Source organism: Solea solea, chromosome 20, assembly GCF_958295425.1.
Source record: "Solea solea chromosome 20, fSolSol10.1, whole genome shotgun sequence".
Classification (NCBI taxonomy): Eukaryota; Metazoa; Chordata; class Actinopteri; order Pleuronectiformes; family Soleidae; genus Solea; species Solea solea.
The window spans coordinates 18,609,242-18,632,504 of record NC_081153.1 but is presented as its reverse complement, the minus strand read 5'-3'; the positions used below and the strand labels follow the sequence as shown (position 1 = coordinate 18,632,504).

The window sequence follows — 23,263 nt, the reverse complement described above, 5'->3', positions numbered from 1 at the left end:
TGTTGATAAAAAAGTATTCAATAGAAAAACCATCAGCAGCTTCTTTAACTCACATCACTAATAAATCAGCCTCTATGCTGATGACGTCGTATGATACATGTAAAACATCCACATTTTATACGATCACTATGATCATTTTTGCTCCTTTTTTTATTTATTCATTTATTGGTGTTGTTGTTCAAGTGCAGCACACAATTTAATTTACAATACAACTAATAGTAATTATACTTTGCAAACAGTTTGTTTATTCACTAGTACTAGTTCCTACATTTTGTACAGATATTCCAAAATTGCTTTCATGCCATGTGAAACCAATCACTCCAATCCAAGCCCAAAATTTAGTATAAATTGATGTGAACCAAAAGCGAAGCACTTGTCTGTAGTGATGTGACGTTCCGTTTCGAGGCTTCGAAGCGTGTACCGAGTAGGGGAGGGGGCGTTTCCGCGATGCGCGTATCGAGGCTTGCTTCATTTAGGGGAGGAGCCAAAAATGATGACGTCCGAAGCCTCGCTGCCCGGCTGTACCACGTGATTACTTCAGATTTAGCGCGAGGTTTTACAGCTATATAGACCCCTATATAGGCTCCATTCAAAATGTAGGTTTTTGAAGGAGAGTTGCGGTCAGTTGAGAGTTTGGATAGTTTGGAGAGTTTGGATACTAGAGTTTGGACAGCGTTTATATAGTTTGGAGATAGTTTGGAGAGTTTAGGGAGAGATAGAGATTTAGGAGAGGGAGGAGAGTAGGATAGGTGATATAGGATGGCGCCAGCGAGGCTCATCATTGTCCAAGTTTCACAAGCATAATCTGTGCCCTTTTCCTAGTTCCACAAGCACTTTCACTGTCCTCTGCCTGATGACACCCATGCCATTTTCAGAAAAACATTGCACAACCTGCCATATTATGATATTACCAAAAAAATAAAAAACATCAATATTTAAAAAGAAAATACAATATAGTTAGATTTGACCTCCAGCAAACCTTTAAAAATTGGATATTTACACAAATATTGTTATGATTGTATTTGAGAAAAACTTACTTCCAACTTCCAGTCTGGTTCCTCCACCAAACGTGTACCACAGTGATACAAAGTCTGTGAGGCGTCGTACAAAAACCTCTGACTGTAGAGACACACGTCTCTGTGACTGTGAAACAAACAAACTCACAAGAATGAGTCTGTTTGTAAAGTTTTATCAGCTGATTTTAAAATCTGATGATGAAAAACAACCACAGCTTTTACTTAATGAAGACATTTTTAACATTAATATATCAAATTTGAGAAGCTGATATTAACAGAAGACATTGCAAATGTCCTCAAGGTAGGACAAATAAAGGACAATCTTATCTTAAAAATATGAGGAAATAAAATTTTAGGAGAAAAATTTTATCAAAAAATTTCATCAGATCCTGATTAATCCCCTGATAAAGTGATTGATAAATTGATCGACAGGATCATGAAATTGATTAAAGTCCCTGCTGGAGTCAGTCAGAGCATTTCCATAGAGAGTGACTTTGCATCAGCAGCACCATGCTCCAGTGCTCTGGGACACTTTATAGTCCTGACAGTTGAAGACTGGAGGACTGACAGCTGTCCTTCATGACAACACAAGACACAGAAATCATGACTTTCACCTCCGTCCTCATCTGGACTCTCCTCTGCTGCTGCCTCACAGGTAAAGTCCAGAGAGTCAAACTCCTCTGTCAACATCTGTCCCTCTGAAATGAAGCAGACAAAACCATGACTCTGCTTTATGTCTCTGTGTCCTCAGAGTCCAGAGGACAGGTCACAGTGACTCAGTCTGGAGCAGTGACATCTGCTCTGGGAGGATCTGCCACCATCACATGTAGAACCAGTCAGAATGTCTACAGCTCAAACCTTCTATCCTGGTACCAACAGAGAGATGGAGAAACTCCTAAACTCCTTATTTACCTTGCTTCCACTCGAGAATCAGGGATTCCAGGTCGTTTTACAGGCAGTGGATCAAATTCTGACTTCACTCTGACCATCAGTGGAGTCCAGGCTGAAGATGCTGCAGTTTACTACTGTCAGAGTTTTCACTTCATCAACAGTCAATATGTGTACACACAGTGAAAAAGCCTCGTACAAAAACCTCCTTTTGTGACACAAAATCAGCTCTCACACAGGAAACATGTCCGAGTGTGTGGCGTTCCACCGACAGCTGTGTCCTCTCTGTGCTCTAAACTGACTCTTGTCTCCTAGGTGACGTCGGTCCCACCCTGACGGTGCTGCCGCCCTCACGTGAGGAGCTGGACCAGGGGAAGGCCACGCTCATGTGTCTGGCCAACAAGGGCTTCCCCTCAGCCTGGACTCTGTCCTGGAAGTTGGACGGCAGCAGCAGCAGCAGCAGCAGCTGGGAGCAGAGCATGAGCCGCGGGCTGCTGGAGAAGGACGGTCTCTACAGCTGGAGCAGCATCCTGAGGCTTTCTGCTGACCAGTGGAGGAAGGTGGGCTCTGTGACCTGTGAGGCCACCCAGGGCTCCCAGATTCTCTCAGAGACACTGAGGACAGACCAGTGTTCCTAGTCCTGACCTGACTCACTGACACTCTGCTACTGGTTTTACTCTGCATTTCTGTCTCTTTTCTCACAATTTAAAGTTTGAAAACTTCTCGCTCATGTTGATCCTGACTCTTTCAACTTTTTCCACATAATAAAGTTGTTTGTGTTTCATTAAAAAATGTTTCCATGGACTTGTTATTATGAAGTGACATTTTAACGACACCAGGGTGAAATAGGATGAACAAACATGATCAGTGAATGTCATTTTAAACAACTTTATAGAAATAAATCACCAACAATTTACAAATGACTTTTTGTAATGTCAGGAAAAAAGATATTTTATATCATCCACACCAATAAAGATGAAAAAAGTAAATCTTAAATCTTGGATTGGACTGATTAAATCACATAACATGATAGCTATTGATACATTTGTTTTAAATGTTTGTATTCATTAATAAAATAACATGAATACACATTAAATATGTATTTTGTCATGTTGTCAAAAATAAAAAAATATCCCAATTTTGCAAATCATATCTACATTATGAGAGAATCAAATCATTTTGACAATTCTTTTTCAGTTTTGTTGTGACTGTGGGCGTGGGAGTGGCAGCTCTGATTCACCTGCACAGCTGCACCTGATTTTGTTAATTAGACCTGCTACTATTTAAGTGCAGCTGTTACCTCAGTCAGTGTCAGATTGTTGGTTTACTTAGAGAGAGATAGAGAGCCACTGTGTTTGTTTCCTCATGTAGAAATTCTCTAGACTTCTGTGTGGTTATTTTTGGATGTAGTTTTATCAGACAAGTGCTTCGCTTTTGGTTGTAGTTCTTTTTTTTTGCAGTGTCCAGACCTGCTCAGCCCAGACTTTTTCTCTGGTGCCTTTTGTTTTCTTTTTGAAAGCCTGTTTTATGTTATTTGCTTAGCACCTCTGGTGTGGGGATAAATCCCTGTTTACTTTTACCTGGCTGTCTGAGTTTCTATTTTATGATGCCGTTTCCTGCGACATCATGACAAGTTTGGTGAAATGTTGATTTCAAAGTTTGGAAAAGAGAGTGTTTTAGTTCATTTGTTATTTGGAATAAAGGTCACAATTTGCTTCAACATTATCTCCTTTTATATCGATGATGTTTTCATTTATTTTACTATTCTTTTTAAAAAATGTTAAAACTGTGGAAGGTTTATTTGGGCTCATTATATTCATTCCTGTTCTTTGATAAATGTAAATACCTTCCATAAGTATTATTTTGTCAAATATACACATTTGTTTTTCCTAGAAAAAAGGAACGAGTCCTAGTGGATAAAAAACTGTTTTCAAAGTATAATTATGATAAGTTGTATTGTAAATCAATTGTCTTTGAGCTGAGTTTCATGTGACGTGAAGAATATTAGACAAAAAAGTTGAACATATTTGTTGATTTAAAAAATATGAAAATGTTTGTTGCACATTAACAACAACACCAATGAATAAATAAATAAGAGTGATAATGGCAAATTTGGATGTTTTACATGGATCATAGAACTTCATTATCATAGAGGCTGATTTATTAATGATGTGAAATGAGAAGATTTAAAACAAAATACTTAACCATGTCTATTGGACATTTTAAATTACAGTATTAATGTACAAAATAGTGTAATAAAGTTTGTTAAATCACTGGTGTGTGTCCTCAGTGAACTGTATCAGTCTCTGCAGTCACTTCAGTTTCTGTTCACTCTGACTGAAGGAGGTTTTTGTACGAGGCTTTTTCACTGTGTGTACAAATATTTACTGTTGATGTAGTGATAACTCTGACAGTAGTAAACTGCAGCATCTTCAGCCTGGACTCCACTGATGGTCAGAGTGAAGTCAGAATTTGATCCACTGCCTGTAAAACGACCTGGAATCCCTGATGCTCGAGTGGAAGCATAGGAAATAAGGAGTTTAGGAGTTTCTCCATCTCTCTGTTGGTACCAGAATAGACAGTGGCTGCTCCCACTAACATACACTTTCTGACTGGTTCTACATGTGATGGTGGCAGATCCTCCCAGAGCAGATGTCACTGCTCCAGACTGAGTCACTGTGACCTGTCCTCTGGACTCTGAGGACACAGAGACAGAGACATAAAGCAGAGTCATGGTTTTGTCGGCTTCATTTCAGAGGGACAGATGTTGACAGAGGAGTTTGACTCTCTGGACTTTACCTGTGAGGCAGCAGCAGAGGAGAGTCCAGATGAGGACGGAGGTGAAAGTCATGATTTCTGTGTCTTGTGTTGTCATGAAGGACAGCTGTCAGTCCTCCAGTCTTCAACTGTCAGGACTATAAAGTGTCCCAGAGCACTGGAGCATGGTGCTGCGGATGCAAAGTCACTCTCTATGGAAATGCTCTGACTGACTCCAACTGGTTTTACTCTATTCTCTACATTTCTGTCATACAAAAAAAAAAATCAGTTGTTATATTCATCTTTAAATTAATGTTAATTAATTTGAACCTTTTTGAGAATAAACAGGTATTTGAGTCAAAACTATTTTACAAATTCTGACATTTTTCAGTGACAGAATATTCAGAATAATCTATAATGAGCCAAAAACATTAAGATAAGACCATGTTAAACAACCTGTAAAGACATTTTCAGGATTTTATTCATAGCAATCTTTTCAAATACTAAATGATCATATCATCAGTATGAATGGAAATGACATGGAAGCGAGTTATTCATTTTCATTTTAGATACTTTACTATGATAGCAATTAACATATCAATGGAAAGTGATTTAATATTTAATATTTAATTGTAACTTTTAACAGCAACATAGAGGCCAACTTGAAAGAAATCAATAGAAGGTATATAGAGTACAATCCTTATTTCAAAATTATCACGAGAACCAAACTTGAGTTGTTATGCCATTTTCTCAACTTGGTTTAATGTTGATTCAAATCTTGAGTAAAAGAAAAGGTGGATGTTTTACATGAATCATAGGATGTAATCTGCATAGAGGCTGATTTATTAATGACGTGAATTAAAGAATCTCTGAGCCACTTTATAAAATCACTAGTGTGTGTAATAAGAAAATAATAAATACATGTACCAGCGTAGTTACTATATAAATACAGTTCATATAATTGAGTATATGTTTAGTAAAGTAGTTCAACACTGTTAATGTTTGTTGGGCATAAAATAATTGGACAAATTCCTCCAATATTCTCTTCTTCACTCACATGTCAACTCAAAGACTTGACCTCAGACTCAGCACATAAACATTCTCTTTGGAAACATGTGGTCAAACATAGAAGGTATTTTATTATTAAAGGTGTTATTGTCACGTGTGAACTGTGCACTGTTTAAATGTTCAGTGTGAGAAAGATGTTCATCGTCTGCTGTGATATTTTAGTGTGTGTGCAGCTGTTTAGTCACATCAGTTCCTCTGCAGCTGAGGGAGGTTTTTGTACGACGTTTTATCACTTTGTGAGCAGGATGCTGTTGTGCTGCTGACAGTAATAAACTCCTCCATCTTCAGTCTGAACATCTCTGATGGTCAGAGTGAAGTCAGTCTGATGATAAGTTGCACTGAAGCGATCTGGAACTCCAGACTGACGACTTGTTGTATCTGCAATCAGGAGTTTAGGAGGTTCTGCAGGTTTCTGCAGGTACCAGTTAACATCATCACCTATAAGTTGACTGGATTTACATTTGATAGAGACAGTCTGTCCTCGAGCAGCAGACAGAGATCCAGGAGACTGAGTCATGGTGATGTCTCCTGATGAACCTGAAAACATATCAAACAGGAGAAACATTACTGAGACAAATCAAAGGTGGAGGACGAAGATCAACGTCCAAACAGAAGATGATTGTTTCTTTAACGTGGAGAACAGACAGAAGATCAGGTTTCTCCATCAGGTTTTCAGAAGAGAGTCTCACCCTGAACAAGGAGCTCCAGAGTGACCAGCAGTAGAGTCACACACATCATCATCATTGTGCTGCGGGTGAGTCAGTGTCTCTGAAAGACCTGGACACTCACTGATCAACACTGGACTCTTAACGGCCAAGAACAAAGAGGGAGGACAGATATGCAAACACACAGAGTCAGTCAAGTGCAGCTGTCCTCAACATGTCCTGCTGTGTCCCATCACCACTGACACATGTGACTGTGTACATTCTCTGCAACATGAGCAGGAATAAATGTTGTAAACTATAGTGTAGGAAACATGTGATTACCAGAAAACAGCTGAAAGTCTGGAGTGAATTCTGTCATGGAAGATTTTTCATGTTCAATACACAATACAATTATTTCAAGCATCTCATCAGTGATGTTATTTTTTAGCTTTTTCTTTTATCAGAGATAAGAATGTGGAATGACTGATGTAAAAAACCTCAACATGACAAAGTGTTAGTTCATAAATGCAGATGTTTTCTTTTAAAATTGAATGAATGAAGTTAAACAGCTGCTCTGATTGAGAAAGTGCAAGTGAAATAATGTATTTTCTCTGTTTTCCTCAAATATAATAGGGAACACAATCCAACATTTTCCAAATTAATTAAAATATAGATAAACATATAGAGATATTTTTTAAAATTCAATTTGGTTAAATGTTGATTCCAAAATATATGAAAATGTTAGATGCACATTTAACATAAGAGGACTGCTCCTCCCCCAAAAAACCCAAAACATACAAAATAATGAATAAACAAGAGTGATCAGATTAAAACATAGAGAATATAAAATGTGGATGTTTTACATGTATCATAGGAGATCATCAGCATAGAAGCTGATTTATTAATGATGTGAGTTAAATAATCTCTGAACTGCTGATGGATTTTCTTTTTGAATCTGAGTTTGAATGAAAATATAAAGACTATGAGACAAATAACTTATTATTAACTAATAATAATAATGTGTAATCACTTGTAACAAGTGAGCTTCACTGAAATAGTGTAATAAAGTTTATTAAATCACTGGTGTGTGTCCTCAGTGAACTGTATCAGTCTCTGTAGTCACTTCAGTTTCTGTTCACTCTGACTGAAGGAGGTTTTTGTACGAGGCTTTTTCACTGTGTGAACACATATTTACTGTTGATGTAGTGATAACTCTGACAGTAGTAAACTGCAGCATCTTCAGCCTGGACTCCACTGATGGTCAGAGTGAAGTCAGAATTTGATCCACTGCCTGTAAAACGACCTGGAATCCCTGATGCTCGAGTGGAAGCAAGGTAAATAAGGAGTTTAGGAGTTTCTCCATCTCTCTGTTGGTACCAGGATAGACAGTTTGAGTTGTAGACATTCTGACTGGTTCTACATGTGATGGTGGCAGATCCTCCCAGAGCAGATGTTACTGCTCCAGACTGAGTCACTGTGACCTGTTCTCTGGACTCTGAGGACACAGAGACAGAGACATAAAGCAGAGTCATGGTTTTGTTGGCTTCATTTCAGAGGGACAGATGTTGACAGAGGAGTTTGACTCTCTGGACTTTACCTGTGAGGCAGCAGCAGAGGAGAGTCCAGATGAGGACGGAGGTGAAAGTCATGATTTCTGTGTCTTGTGTTGTCATGAAGGACAGCTGTCAGTCCTCCAGTCTTCAACTGTCAGGACTATAAAGTGTCCCAGAGCACTGGAGCATGGTGCTGCTGATGCAAAGTCACTCTCTATGGAAATGCTCTGACTGACTCCAGCAGGTTTTACTCTATTCTCCACATTTCTGTCGTCTAAGAATAAAACAAAACAATCAATAAAATAATGTTGATTTATTTGAAACTTTTTGAGATAAAAAATGTGTTTGAGTCAAAACAAATTTTGTGATTTAAACTAACATTTATCTGTGGCAAAATAATCAGTATATTAAGATGAGCCAAAAAAATCAAGACCATGTTAAACAACATTTAAAGACATTTTCAATATTTTATTTGTAGCAATCTTTTCAAATACTACTAAAATAAATGAACACATCATCAGCATATATGGAAATGACATGGAAGCAAGTCATACATTTTCATTTTATATACTTAGTAATAGTATACGTCATGTCCCATTCTGTCCTTTAAGTTATGTTATTTGTTTTTCTGTTCATTAATTGGTTCCTGTTTTATTTGGTACTCATGTCTTGTCTAATTTCAGATCCACTTCCTGTCAAGTTTCCCTCCTGTGTGATTACTGGCCCCGCCCTAATGTGTTGCACCTGTGTCTCATTGTCACAGAGTATTTAGTCTCTGTCTTCCGCACCAGACTGTGTTTGCTCTGGTGTGAAATTTTCCAGCGTTCTTTTCTTGATTCCCGAGTGACCGTGGTTTGAACGTAATTATTTTTTGACTTCTCTTTTGCCTGCCGATTTGGACACTATTGCCTGTTTTGGACTGATCTCTGTGTACCAACGTCTGCCCGAATAAAGACCCTGAACTGTTGCTCTGTCTGGATTCTGCTTTGAGAGTTCATCATTGCTTGAGCCTAATAGTAAATAGTAATTCATATTTAAAATATATTTATTGTTGATTTCAAAATATATGGAAATGTTTGTTGCACATTTAACATAAGAGGACTGCTCCCCCTCCCAACAAAAAAATAATAAACAAGAGTGATCAGATTAAAATATAGAGAATATAAAATGTGGATGTTTTACATGTATCATAGGAGGTCATTAGCATATAAGATGATTTATTAATGATGTGAGTTCAATAATCTCTGAACTGCTGATGGATTATTTTTTTGAATCTGAGTTTGAATGAAAATGTGAAGACTATGAGACAAATAACTTATTAATAACTAATAATAATGTATAATCACTTGTAACAAGTGAGCTTCACTGAAATAGTGTAATAAAGTTTATTAAATCACTGGTGTGTGTCCTCAGTGAACTGTATCAGTCTCTGCAGTCACTTCAGTTTCTGTTCACTCTGACTGAAGGAGGTTTTTGTACGAGGCTTTTTCACTGTGTGTACAAATATTTACTGTTGATGTAGTGATAACTCTGACAGTAGTAAACTGCAGCATCTTCAGCCTGGACTCCACTGATGGTCAGAGTGAAGTCAGAATTTGATCCACTGCCTGTAAAACGACCTGGAATCCCTGATGCTCGAGTGGAAGCATAGGAAATAAGGAGTTTAGGAGTTTCTCCATCTCTCTGTTGGTACCAGTATAGATAGTTTGAGCTGTAGACATTCTGACTGGTTCTACATGTGATGGTGGCAGATCCTCCCAGAGCAGATGTCACTGCTCCAGACTGAGTCACTGTGACCTGTCCTCTGGACTCTGAGGACACAGAGACAGAGACATAAAGCAGAGTCATGGTTTTGTCGGCTTCATTTCAGAGGGACAGATGTTGACAGAGGAGTTTGACTCTCTGGACTTTACCTGTGAGGCAGCAGCAGAGGAGAGTCCAGATGAGGACGGAGGTGAAAGTCATGATTTCTGTGTCTTGTGTTGTCATGAAGGACAGCTGTCAGTCCTCCAGTCTTCAACTGTCAGGACTATAAAGTGTCCCAGAGCACTGGAGCATGGTGCTGCGGATGCAAAGTCACTCTCTATGGAAATGCTCTGACTGACTCCAACTGGTTTTACTCTATTCTCTACATTTCTGTCATACAAAAAAAAAAATCAGTTGTTATATTCATCTTTAAATTAATGTTAATTAATTTGAACCTTTTTGAGAATAAACAGGTATTTGAGTCAAAACTATTTTACAAATTCTGACATTTTTCAGTGACAGAATATTTAGAATAATCTATAATGAGCCAAAAACATTAAGATAAGACCATGTTAAACAACCTGTAAAGACATTTTCAGGATTTTATTCATAGCAATCTTTTCAAATACTAAATGATCATATCATCAGTATGAATGGAAATGACATGGAAGCGAGTTATTCATTTTCATTTTAGATACTTTACTATGATAGCAATTAACATATCAATGGAAAGTGATTTAATATTTAATATTTAATTGTAACTTTTAACAGCAACATAGAGGCCAACTTGAAAGAAATCAATAGAAGGTATATAGAGTACAATCCTTATTTCAAAATTATCACGAGAACCAAACTTGAGTTGTTATGCCATTTTCTCAACTTGGTTTAATGTTGATTCAAATCTTGAGTAAAAGAAAAGGTGGATGTTTTACATGAATCATAGGATGTAATCTGCATAGAGGCTGATTTATTAATGACGTGAATTAAAGAATCTCTGAGCCACTTTATAAAATCACTGGTGTGTGTAATAAGAAAATAATAAATACATGTACCAGCGTAGTTACTATATAAATACAGTTCATATAATTGAGTATATGTTTAGTAAAGTAGTTCAACACTGTTAATGTTTGCTGGGCATAAAATAATTGGAAAATTCCTCCAATATTCTCTTCTTCACTCACATGTCAACTCAAAGACTTGACCTCAGACTCAGCACATAAACATTCTCTGTAGAAACATGTGGTCAAACATAGAAGGGATTTTATTATTAAAGGTGTTATTGTCACGTGTGAACTGTGCACTGTTTAAATGTTCAGTGTGAGAAAGATGTTCATCGTCTGCTGTGATATTTTAGTGTGTGTGCAGCTGTTTAGTCACATCAGTTCCTCTGCAGCTGAGGGAGGTTTTTGTACGACGTTTTATCACTGTGTGAGCGGGTAGCTGTTTCCCTGCTGACAGTAATAAACTCCTCCATCTTCAGTCTGAACATCTCTGATGGTCAGAGTGAAGTCAGTCTGATGATAAGTTGCACTGAAGCGATCTGGAACTCCAGACTGACGAATTGTTGTATCTGCAATCAGGAGTTTAGGAGGTTCTGCAGGTTTCTGCAGGTACCAGCTAACATCATCATAAGTTGACTGGATTTACATTTGATAGAGACAGTCTGTCCTCGAGCAGCAGACAGAGATCCAGGAGACTGAGTCATGGTGATGTCTCCTGATGAACCTGAAAACATATCAAACAGGAGAAACATTACTGAGACAAATCAAAGGTGGAGGACGAAGATCAACGTCCAAACAGAAGATGATTGTTTCTTTAACGTGGAGAACAGACAGAAGATCAGGTTTCTCCATCAGGTTTTCAGAAGAGAGTCTCACCCTGAACAAGGAGCTCCAGAGTGACCAGCAGTAGAGTCACACACATCATCATCATCATTGTGCTGCGGGTGAGTCAGTGTCTCTGAAAGACCTGGACACTCACTGATCAACACTGGACTCTTAACGGCCAAGAACAAAGAGGGAGGACACATATGCAAACACACAGAGTCAGTCAAGTGCAGCTGTCCTCAACATGTCCTGCTGTGTCCCATCACCACTGACACATGTGACTGTGTACATTCTCTGCAACATGAGCAGGAATAAATGTTGTAAACTATAGTGTAGGAAACATGTGATAACCAGAAAACAGCTGAAAGTCTGGAGTGAATTCTGTCATGGAAGATTTTTCATGTTCAATACACAATACAATTATTTCAAGCATCTCACCAGTGATGTTATTTTTTAGCTTTTTCTTTTATCAGAGATAAGAATGTGGAATGACTGATGTAAAAAACCTCAACATGACAAAGTGTTAGTCAGATGCAGATGTTTTCTTTTAAAACTGAATGAATGAAGTTAAAACAGCTGCTCTGATTGAGAAAGTGCAAGTGAAATAATGTATTTTCTCTGTTTTCCTCAAATATAATAGGGAACACAATCCAACATTTTCCAAATTAATTAAAATATAGATAAAGATATAGAGATATTTTTTTTAATTCAATTTGGTTAAATGTTGATTCCAAAATATATGAAAATGTTAGATGCACATTTAACATAAGAGGACTGCTCCTCCCCCCAAAAACCCAAAACATACAAAATAATGAATAAACAAGAGTGATCAGTTTAAAACATAGAGAATATAAAATGTGGATGTTTTACATGTATCATTGGAGATCATCAGCATAGAAGCTGATTTATTAATGATGTGAGTTAAATAATCTCTGAACTGCGGATGGATTTTCTTTTTGAATCTGAGTTTGAATGAAAATATAAAGGCTATGAGACAAATAACTTATTATTAACTAATAATAATAATGTGTAATCACTTGTAACAAGTGAGCTTCACTGAAATAGTGTAATAAAGTTTATTAAATCACTGGTGTGTGTCCTCAGTGAACTGTATCAGTCTCTGTAGTCACTTCAGTTTCTGTTCACTCTGCCTGAAGGAGGTTTTTGTACGAGGCTTTTTCACTGTGTGAACACATCTTTGCTGTTGATGGAGTGATAACTCTGACAGTAGTAAACTGCAGCATCTTCAGCCTGGACTCCACTGATGGTCAGAGTGAAGTCAGAATATGATCCACTGCCTGTAAAACGACCTGGAATCCCTGATGCTCGAGTGGAAGCAAAGTAAATAAGGAGTTTAGGAGTTTCTCCATCTCTCTGTTGGTACCAGGACAGACTGTGGCCGTAGCTACTATAATAATAAACATTCTGACTGGTTCTACATGTGATGGTGGCAGATCCTCCCAGAGCAGATGTCACTGCTCCAGACTGAGTCACTGTGACCTGTCCTCTGGACTCTGAGGACACATAGACAGAGACATAAAGCAGAGTCATGGTTTTGTCGGCTTCATTTCAGAGGGACAGATGTTGACAGAGGAGTTTGACTCTCTGGACTTTACCTGTGAGGCAGCAGCAGAGGAGAGTCCAGATGAGGACGGAGGTGAAAGTCATGATTTCTGTGTCTTGTGTTGTCATGAAGGACAGCTGTCAGTCCTCCAGTCTTCAACTGTCAGGACTATAAAGTGTCCCAGAGCACTGGAGCATGGTGCTGCTGATGCAAAGTCACTCTCTATGGAAATGCTCTGACTCACTCCAGCAGGGACTTTAATCAATTTCATGATCCTGTCGATCAATTTATCAATCACTTGATCAGAGGATTGATCAGGATGTGATGACACTTTTTGATTTTATCTTTTTCTACATTTTGATTTTCCTACATTTTAAATGACATCTTCCCAAACTTACATTTTCCCTTAAATTTCATATATTAATGTTAAAAATGACTTCATTTAGTAAAAGCTGTGGTTGTTTTTCATCATCAGATTTTAAAATCAGCTGATAAAACTTTACAAACAGACTCATTCTGGTGAGTTTGTTTGTTTCACAGTAACAGAGACGTGTGTCTCTACAGTCAGAGGTTTTTGTACGACGCCTCACAGACTTTGTATCACTGTGGCTCACGTTTGGTGGAGGAACCAGACTGGAAGTTGGAAGTAAGTTTTTCTCAAATACAATCATAACAATATTTGTGTAATTATCCAATTTTTAAAGGTTTGCTGTAGGTCAAATCTCACTTTAATGTATTTTTTTAAATATTGATGTTTTTATTTTGTCTCCTTCATTCTGGAGCTGAACTCTGAGCAATTTTACTCGACACAGTCCTGTCAAGATTATGTTTGTATCATAAAACTTCAATTCAGTTTTAAATTTGTTTTGTTTTGACGTGATTTAAAAAGTTTTGTCATTAGTGTCTGAACTTTACACGAAGAAGATTTGAAAGGTTTTTACAATATTTAATATTTCTGATGATTGGATAAGAAATATTTGCAATTTTACTTTACATATTCACGTTTGGGTGGACTTTAAAACTGGAAATGTCTCTTATATTTTTTAAATTACTTGCAAAGTTTATTTGTTTAACGTGACTTGATATTCAGAAGCAACATAACAGAGTGAAGATAAAGATGAGATTTGAGAATGTTGAAAATCTGCAATCTATTGTGTTTCATGGTGTTTCCATTATAGTTTGAAGTCATTTCTTTATTCACTTGTATTTAAAACTAAAGTGTTTCAGTCTCCAGATGTTTGATGATTGGATTAGAAATGTTACAAATGTTGTAAAAATCTGTTTCCAGTGTAGTTTTTCTATATTTCTTCAGGTCACAGTGTCTCTGTGCTGATGTGCATGAGAGGCTTCTTACAGTGAAGTGAAACCATGTGACCTGTGAGGCCACCCAGGGCTCCCAGATTCTCTCAGAGACACTGAGGACAGACCAGTGTTCCTAGTCCTGACCTGACTCACTGACACTCTGCTACTGGTTTTACTCTGCATTTCTGTCTCTTTTCTCACAATTTAAAGTTTGAAAACTTCTCGCTCATGTTGATCCTGACTCTTTCAACTTTTTCCACATAATAAAGTTGTTTGTGTTTCATTAAAAAATGTTTCCATGGACTTGTTATTATGAAGTGACATTTTAACGACACCAGGGTGAAATAGGATGAACAAACATGATCAATGAATGTCATTTTAAACAACTTTATAGAAATAAATCATCAACAATTTACAAATGACTTTTTGTCAGGAAAAAAGATATTTTATATCATCCACGCAAATAAAGATGAAAAAATTAAATCTTAAATCTTGGATTGGACTGATTAAATCACATAACATGATAGCTATTGATAAAAATGTTTTTTAAATGTTTGTATACATTAATAAAATAACGCAAATACACATTAAATATGTATTTTATCATGTTGTCAAAAATAACAAAATATCCCAATTTTGCAAATCATATGCAGTAGTCCAAGCGTGAGATGACAAGAGCCTGGACCAGAACCTGTGCCGCCTTCTGGGTTAGGAGAGGCCTTATCCTTCTGATGTTGTGCAACATGTATCTGCAAGATCGAGCTGTTGCAGCAATGTTGGCAGCGAGGGAGAGATGGTCATCAAGTGTCACACCCAGGTTCCTTGCGGTATGAGAAGGAGCTACCACAGAGTTGTCGAGGGTGATGGTTAGATCTGTGGTGGGAGAGCCCTTTCCTGGGAGAAAAAGAAACTCAGTCTTGTTGAGATTGAGTTTCAGGTGATGGTCAGACAGGTGATGGATCAGACATCCACTGAGAGATGTCGGTCAGACAAGCAGAGATCCGTTCTGCGAACTCAAAGACTTGACCTCAGACTCAGCACATAAACATTCTCTGTAGAAACATGTGGTCAAACATAGAAGTGATTTTATTATTAAAGGTGTTATTGTCACGTGTGAACTGTGCACTGTTTAAATGTTCAGTGTGAGAAAGATGCTCATCGTCTGCTGTGATATTTTAGTGTGTGAGCAGCTGTTGAGTCACATCAGTTCCTCTGCAGCTGAGGGAGGTTTTTGTACGACGTTTTGTCACTGTGTGAGCGGGAAGCTGTTGTGCTGCTGACAGTAATAAACTCCTCCATCTTCAGTCTAAACATCTCTGATGGTCAGAGGCAAGTCAGTCTGATGATAAGTTGCACTGAAGCGATCTGGAACTCCAGACTGACGACTTGTTGTATCTGCAATCAGGAGTTTAGGAGGTTCTGCAGGTTTCTGCAGATACCAGTTAACATCATCACCTATAAGTAAATAAGTAAATAAGAAAACAGCTGAAAGTCTGGAGTGAATTCTGTCATGGAAGATTTTTCATGTTCAATACACAATACAATTATTTCAAGCATCTCACCAGTGATGTTATTTTTTTTAGCTTTTTCTTTTATCAGAGATAAGAATGTGGAATGACTGATGTAAAAAACCTCAACATGACAAAGTGTTAGTTCATAAATGCAGATGTTTTCTTTTAAAACTGAATGAATGAAGTTAAAACAGCTGCTCTGATTGAGAAAGTGCAAGTGAAATAATGTATTTTCTCTGTTTTCCTAAAATATAATAAGGAACAAAATCCAACGTTTTCCAAATTAAATAAAATATGAGATTTATTTTAAAATTGAATTTGGTTTACTGTTGATTCCAAAATATCTGAAAATGTTAGTTGCACATTTAACATGAGATGACTGCTCCCCCTCCCAAGAAACCCCCAAAACAAAACATGTAATGAATAAACAAGAGTGATCAGATTAAAACATAGAGAATATAAAATGTGGATGTTTTACATGTATCATAGGAGATCATCAGCATAGAAGCTGATTTATTAATGATGTGAGTTAAATCATCTCTGAACTGCTGATGGATTATCTTTTTGAATCTGAGTTTGAATGAAAATGTAAAGACTATGAGACAAATAACTTATTATTAACTAATAATAATGTGTAATCACTTGTAACAAGTGAGCTTCAGTGAAATAGTGTAATAAAGTTTATTAAATCACTGGTGTGTGTCCTCAGTGAACTGTATCAGTCTCTGCAGTCACTTCAGTTTCTGTTCACTCTGACTGAAGGAGGTTTTTGTACGAGGCTTTTTCACTGTGTGAACACATATTTACTGTTGATGTAGTGATAACTCTGACAGTAGTAAACTGCAGCATCTTCAGCCTGGACTCCACTGATGGTCAGAGTGAAGTCAGAATTTGATCCACTGCCTGTAAAACGACCTGGAATCCCTGATTCTCGAGTGGAAGCATAGGAAATAAGGAGTTTAGGAGTTTCTCCATCTCTCTGTTGGTACCAGGATAGACATTTTGAGTTGTAGACATTCTGACTGGTTCTACATGTGATGGTGGCAGATCCTCCCAGAGCAGATGTTACTGCTCCAGACTGAGTCACTGTGACCTGTTCTCTGGACTCTGAGGACACAGAGACAGAGACATAAAGCAGAGTCATGGTTTTGTCGGCTTCATTTCAGATGTTGACAGAGGAGTTTGACTCTCTGGACTTTACCTGTGAGGCAGCAGCAGAGGAGAGTCCAGATGAGGACGGAGGTGAAAGTCATGATTTCTGTGTCTTGTGTTGTCATGAAGGACAGCTGTCAGTCCTCCAGTCTTCAACTGTCAGGACTATAAAGTGTCCCAGAGCACTGGAGCATGGTGCTGCTGATGCAAAGTCACTCTCTATGGAAATGCTCTGACTGACTCCAGCAGGTTTTACTCTATTCGCCACATTTCTGTCATCTAAGAATAAAACAAAACAATCAATAAAATAATGTTGATTTATTTGAAACTTTTTGAGATAAAAAACGTGTTTGAGTCAAAACTAATTTTGTCATTTAAACTAACATTTATCTGTGGCAAAATAATCAGTATATTAAGATGAGCAAAAAAAATCAAGACCATGTTAAACAACATTCAAAGACATTTTCAATATTTTATTTGTAGCAATCTTTTCAAATACTACTAAAATAAATGAACACATCATCAGCATATATGGAAATGACATGGAAGCAAGTCATACATTTTCATTTTATATACTTAGTAATAGTATACGTCATGTCCCATTCTGTCCTTTAAGTTATGTTATTTGTTTTTCTGTTCATTAATTGGTTCCTGTTTTATTTGGTACTCATGTCTTGTCTAATTTCAGATCCACTTCATGTCAAGTTTCCCTCCTGTGTGATTACTGGCCCCGCCCTAATGTGTTGCACCTGTGTCTCATTGTCACAGAGTATTTAGTCTCTGTCTTCCGCACCAGACTGTGTTTGCTCTGGTGTGAAATTTTCCAGCGTTCTTTTCTTGATTCCCGAGTGACCGTGGTTTGATCGTAATTGTTTTTGACTTCTCTTTTGCCTGCCGATTTGGACACTATTGCCTGTTTTGGACTGATCTCTGTGTACCAACGTCTGCCCGAATAAAGACCCTGAACTGTTGCTCTGTCTGGATTCTGCTTTGAGAGTTCATCATTGCTTGAGCCTTATAGTAAATAGTAATTCATATTTAAAATATATTTATTGTTGATTTCAAAATATATGGAAATGTTTGTTGCACATTTAACATAAGAGGACTGCTCCCCCTCCCAACAAAAAAATAATAAACAAGAGTGATCAGATTAAAATATAGAGAATATAAAATGTGGATGTTTTACATGTATCATAGGAGGTCATTAGCATATAAGATGATTTATTAATGATGTGAGTTCAATAATCTCTGAACTGCTGATGGATTATTTTTTTGAATCTGAGTTTGAATGAAAATGTGAAGACTATGAGACAAATAACTTATTAATAACTAATAATAATGTATAATCACTTGTAACAAGTGAGCTTCACTGAAATAGTGTAATAAAGTTTATTAAATCACTGGTGTGTGTCCTCAGTGAACTGTATCAGTCTCTGCAGTCACTTCAGTTTCTGTTCACTCTGACTGAAGGAGGTTTTTGTACGAGGCTTTTTCACTGTGTGAACAGATATTTACTGTTGATGTAGTGAAAACTCTGACAGTAGTAAACTGCAGCATCTTCAGCCTGGACTCCACTGATGGTCAGAGTGAAGTCAGAATTTGATCCACTGCCTGTAAAACGACCTGGAATCCCTGATGCTCGAGTGGAAGCATAGGAAATAAGGAGTTTAGGAGTTTCTCCATCTCTCTGTTGGTACCAGGATAGATAGTTTGAGCTGTAGACATTCTGACTGGTTCTACATGTGATGGTGGCAGATCCTCCCACAGCAGATGTCACTGCTCCAGACTGAGTCACTGTGACCTGTCCTCTGGACTCTGAGGACACAGAGACAGAGACATAAAGCAGAGTCATGGTTTTGTCGGCTTCATTTCAGAGGGACAGATGTTGACAGAGGAGTTTGACTCTCTGGACTTTACCTGTGAGGCAGCAGCAGAGGAGAGTCCAGATGAGGAGGGAGGTGAAAGTCATGATTTCTGTGTCTTGTGTTGTCATGAAGGACAGCTGTCAGTCCTCCAGTCTTCAACTGTCAGGACTATAAAGTGTCCCAGAGCACTGGAGCATGGTGCTGCTGATGCAAAGTCACTCTCTATGGAAATGCTCTGACTGACTCCAGCAGGGACTTTAATCAATTTCATGATCCTGTCGATCAATTTATCAATCACTTTATCAGAGGATTGATCAGGATGTGATGACATTTTTTGATTTTGTCTTTTTCTAAAAATGTGACTTTCTTACATTTTAAATGACATCTTCCCAAAGTTAGATTATCCTTTATATTTCACACATTAATGTTAAAAATGACTTCATTTAGTAAAAGCTGTGGTTGTTTTTCATCATCATATTTTAAAATCAGCTGATAAAACTTTACAAACAGACTCATTCTGGTGAGTTTGTTTGTTTCACAGTCACAGAGACGTGTGTCTCTACAGTCAGAGGTTTTTGTACGACGCCTCACAGACTTTGTATCACTGTGGTACCCGTTTGGTGGAGGAACCAGACTGGAAGTTGGAAGTAAGTTTTTCTCAAATACAATCATAACAATATTTGTGTAATTATCCAATTTTTAAAGGTTTGCTGTAGGTCAAATCTCACTTTATTGTATTTTTTTTAAATATTGATGTTTTTATTTTGTCTTCTTCATTCTGGAGCTGAACTCTGAGCAATTTTACTCGACACAGTCCTGTCAAGATTATGTTTGTATCATAAAACTTCAATTCAGTTTTACATTTGTTTTGTCTTGACATGATTTAAAAAGTTTTATCATTACTGTCTGAAATTTACACAAAGAAGATTTGATTGTTTTTTACAATATTACATTTTTTGTTCACATTTCCATGAATACTAAAGTATATTTAATATTTTTGATGATTTGATGAGAAATATTTGCAATTTTACTTTACATATTCATGTTAGGCTGGAGTTTAAAACTGGAAATGTCACTTATAAATATAAGTTCTGTCGAAATGTTATTTGTTTAACATGACTTGAGATTCAGAAGCAACATAATCTGCAATCTATTGTGTTTCATGGTGTTTCCATTATAGTTTGAAGTCATTTCTTTATTCACTTGTATTTAAAACTAAAGTGTTTCAGTCTCCAGATGTTTGAGGATTGGATTAGAAATGTTACAAATGTTGTAAAAATCAGTTTCCAGTGTAGTTTTTCTATATTTCTTCAGGTCACAGTGTCTATGTGCTGATGTGCATCAGAGGCTTCTTACAGTGAAGTGAAACCATGTGACTGGTGAAGCAGAAAAACCTTGTGACACAAAATCAGCTCTCACACAGGAAACATGTCCGAGTGTGTGGCGTTCCACCGACAGCTGTGTCCTCTCTGTCCTCTAAACTGACTCTTGTCTCCTAGGTGACGTCCATCCCACCCTGACGGTGCTGCCGCCCTCACGTGAGGAGCTGGAGCAGGGGAAGGCCACGCTCATGTGTCTGGCCAACAAGGGCTTCCCCTCAGCCTGGACTCTGTCCTGGAAGTTGGACGGCAGCAGCAGCAGCAGCAGCAGCTGGGAGCAGAGCATGAGCCGCGGGCTGCTGGAGAAGGACGGTCTCTACAGCTGGAGCAGCATCCTGAGGCTTTCTGCTGACCAGTGGAGGAAGGTGGGCTCTGTGACCTGTGAGGCCACCCAGGGCTCCCAGATTCTCTCAGAGACACTGAGGACAGACCAGTGTTCCTAGTCCTGACCTGACTCACTGACACTCTGCTACTGGTTTTACTCTGCATTTCTGTCTCTTTTCTCACAATTTAAAGTTTGAAAACTTCTCGCTCATGTTGATCCTGACTCTTTCAACTTTTTCCACATAATAAAGTTGTTTGTGTTTCATTAAAAAATGTTTCCATGGACTTGTTATTATGAAGTGACATTTTAACGACACCAAGGTGAAATAGGATGAACAAACATGATCAGTGAATGTCATTTTAAACAACTTTATAGAAATAAATCATCAACAATTTACAAATGACTTTTTATAATGTCAGGAAAAAGACATTTTATATCATCCACACAAATAAAGATGAAAAAAGTAAATCTTCAATCTTGGATTGGACTGATTAAATCACATAACATGATAGCTATTGATACATTTTGTTTTAATGTTTGTATACATCAATAAAATAATGCGAATACACATTAAATATATATTTTATCATGTTGTCAAAAATAAAAAAATATCCCAATTTTGCAAATCATATCTACATTATGAGAGAATCAAATCACTTTGACAATTCTTTTTCAGTTTTGTTGTGACTGTGGGCGTGGGAGTGGCAGCTCTGATTCACCTGCACAGCTGCACCTGATTTTGTTAATTAGACCTGCTACTATTTAAGTGCAGCTGTTACCTCAGTCAGTGTCAGATTGTTGGTTTACTTAGAGAGAGATAGAGAGCCACTGTGTTTGTTTCCTCATGTAGAAATTCTCTAGACTTCTGTGTGGTTATTTTTGGATGTAGTTTTATCAGACAAGTGCTTCACTTTTGGTTGTAGTTTTTTTTTGTTGCAGTGTCCAGACCTGCTCAGCCCAGACTTTTTCTCTGGTGCCTTTTGTTTTCTTTTTGTAAGCCTGTTTTATGTTATTTGATTAGCACCTCTGGGGGGTATTCCATCAAGCAGGCTAAAGGCAAAGCCAAGCTTAAATGGCAAAGTCTGGCTAATATGAGTGAGAGTTCGGTTCCATCAAAGAGGCTGAGATTAGCCCCAACTCAGTAACCATGGAAACTATGACTCTGGCTAAGCCTCAACCATGGCTAAGCCATAACTGTGGCTCAGGTTTCCGTTCCATCAATCTGAGGCTAATGTGAATGCCAGCCAAGTAACCATGGTAACTTATGCTGCCGGGCAAACCTGGTCTGTAGCAGGCTAAAAGTGAAGCTTAGCACCATCTATGATCAAATAATAGACAGAAACAGAGACACACAACTGTCATGGAATGATAAAATAATATGTAAAACATAAAATATATAATAAAATGTATTAAAGAAATGATTTAAACTAATAATTATATATTATCTATAAGTACATTAAAGAACACTATCACCAAAATAAAATATAATAAAAAATAAGACACAAATAAATACAAAATTAAACTAATGAGCAAAAAAATATAATAAAAGGAAATCGTCATTCTTTTGATGTAACAAGGGTTAGGGCCTCCGATTGATAGGAGATAGATAATTGATTTGCTGTCACCTGCATTCACTTACTGTAATAGGGGTCCTCGTCTCCATTGAATTGCTTGATTTGCTAAAATGATTCTACATAAATCATAACTTTTTTTTACAATCAATAGATCTGTCATATGATTATTTCCTATAGAATGATAACCAACATTGCATTTCTTCATGTAATAATCTACCATCAATTGTATGATAAATGTGATGAGTCATGTAAAATACTTTGATTAAATGTAGCCTATTATTATCAAAAATGTAGGCAAGGCAACTTTATATAGCACATTTTAGCACAATGTGATTCAAAGTGCTTTACATAAAATAAAATGAAAATACAACAATTCAACATATAGCACCTCGGACAAAATACAGAAGTAGCACAAATACAGCATGTAACAATGACAGGCTTAAATGAAAAGGATATCAATTCTATACAATTGGCCATGCAGGAAATAAATGAAAGCTATCCCATCGATTTGCATAACATTCAGTTGATAAATGTGATGAATATGACTTTCTAACATTACTACTAGGGCTGCCAAATGATAAAATATGGAGAATTTCACATACATTGCAGTGAAACAATAATGCTATTTTAATAATTTTCATATGAATGTTACTTATTAGGGCTGTCTTTTTGTTCTTTGGGGATTTTCCTTTTCATTTTAGGGATTTGGTTGCATTCATAATTATTAATAATTAATTAATATTATATTGTATTAATTATAATATATTATATTAATTAATAAAATATTATTAATTAATAATATTCATGGTCCACATAATTGATTAGTTTAAAACAAAAACCATCAAGAAATCAATTGGTAGATTATTGTCTACATATATGTTGTCCCTTTGATGGAGGATTTATATAACATGATGATGCTGAAATACTTCATTTTCTTTGTCACTTACGCATTCAGCCTGTCGGCAATATTCTGCCACGCCACATCCCTCGCTTTATTGAATGCCGCGGTATTGCCCTTCTTTGGGATTATGTGGCTGTAATCCTCATATACCTCCATGAGGAGGGTTTGCTCCGCTGCAGAGAACATCTCTGC

At 37.2% G+C, this 23,263-nt stretch overlaps 1 pseudogene and 9 gene segments (V, D, J or C); 2 read left to right on the top strand and 8 right to left on the bottom strand.

Annotated features, from left to right (window-relative positions):
- The first annotated feature begins 1,525 nt into the window (after positions 1-1,525).
- Positions 1,526-20,868, top strand: LOC131447067 (Ig kappa chain V-III region MOPC 63-like). The segment is given in 4 exon segments: positions 1,526-1,671; positions 1,768-2,083; positions 13,677-13,708; positions 20,392-20,868. Coding segments are annotated over 4 exon segments (747 nt in total).
- Positions 2,160-2,696, top strand: LOC131447078 (Ig kappa-b4 chain C region-like). The segment is given in 1 exon segment: positions 2,160-2,696. A coding segment is annotated over 1 exon segment (252 nt).
- LOC131447069 (immunoglobulin kappa variable 4-1-like) lies at positions 4,270-4,779 on the bottom strand. The segment is given in 2 exon segments: positions 4,270-4,601; positions 4,704-4,779. Coding segments are annotated over 2 exon segments (408 nt in total).
- Positions 5,959-6,498, bottom strand: LOC131447076 (immunoglobulin kappa variable 4-1-like). The segment is given in 2 exon segments: positions 5,959-6,266; positions 6,419-6,498. Coding segments are annotated over 2 exon segments (363 nt in total).
- LOC131447072 (Ig kappa chain V region K-25-like) lies at positions 7,546-8,151 on the bottom strand. The segment is given in 2 exon segments: positions 7,546-7,868; positions 7,971-8,151. Coding segments are annotated over 2 exon segments (399 nt in total).
- On the bottom strand, positions 9,415-9,919 carry LOC131447070 (Ig kappa chain V region K-25-like). The segment is given in 2 exon segments: positions 9,415-9,737; positions 9,840-9,919. Coding segments are annotated over 2 exon segments (399 nt in total).
- Positions 11,094-11,601, bottom strand: LOC131447077 (immunoglobulin kappa variable 4-1-like; annotated as a pseudogene).
- Positions 12,678-13,249, bottom strand: LOC131447068 (immunoglobulin kappa variable 4-1-like). The segment is given in 2 exon segments: positions 12,678-13,012; positions 13,115-13,249. Coding segments are annotated over 2 exon segments (411 nt in total).
- Positions 16,660-17,245, bottom strand: LOC131447074 (Ig kappa chain V region K-25-like). The segment is given in 2 exon segments: positions 16,660-16,982; positions 17,077-17,245. Coding segments are annotated over 2 exon segments (399 nt in total).
- Positions 18,520-19,070, bottom strand: LOC131447073 (Ig kappa chain V region K-25-like). The segment is given in 2 exon segments: positions 18,520-18,842; positions 18,945-19,070. Coding segments are annotated over 2 exon segments (399 nt in total).
- Positions 20,869-23,263: the final 2,395 nt, after the last annotated feature.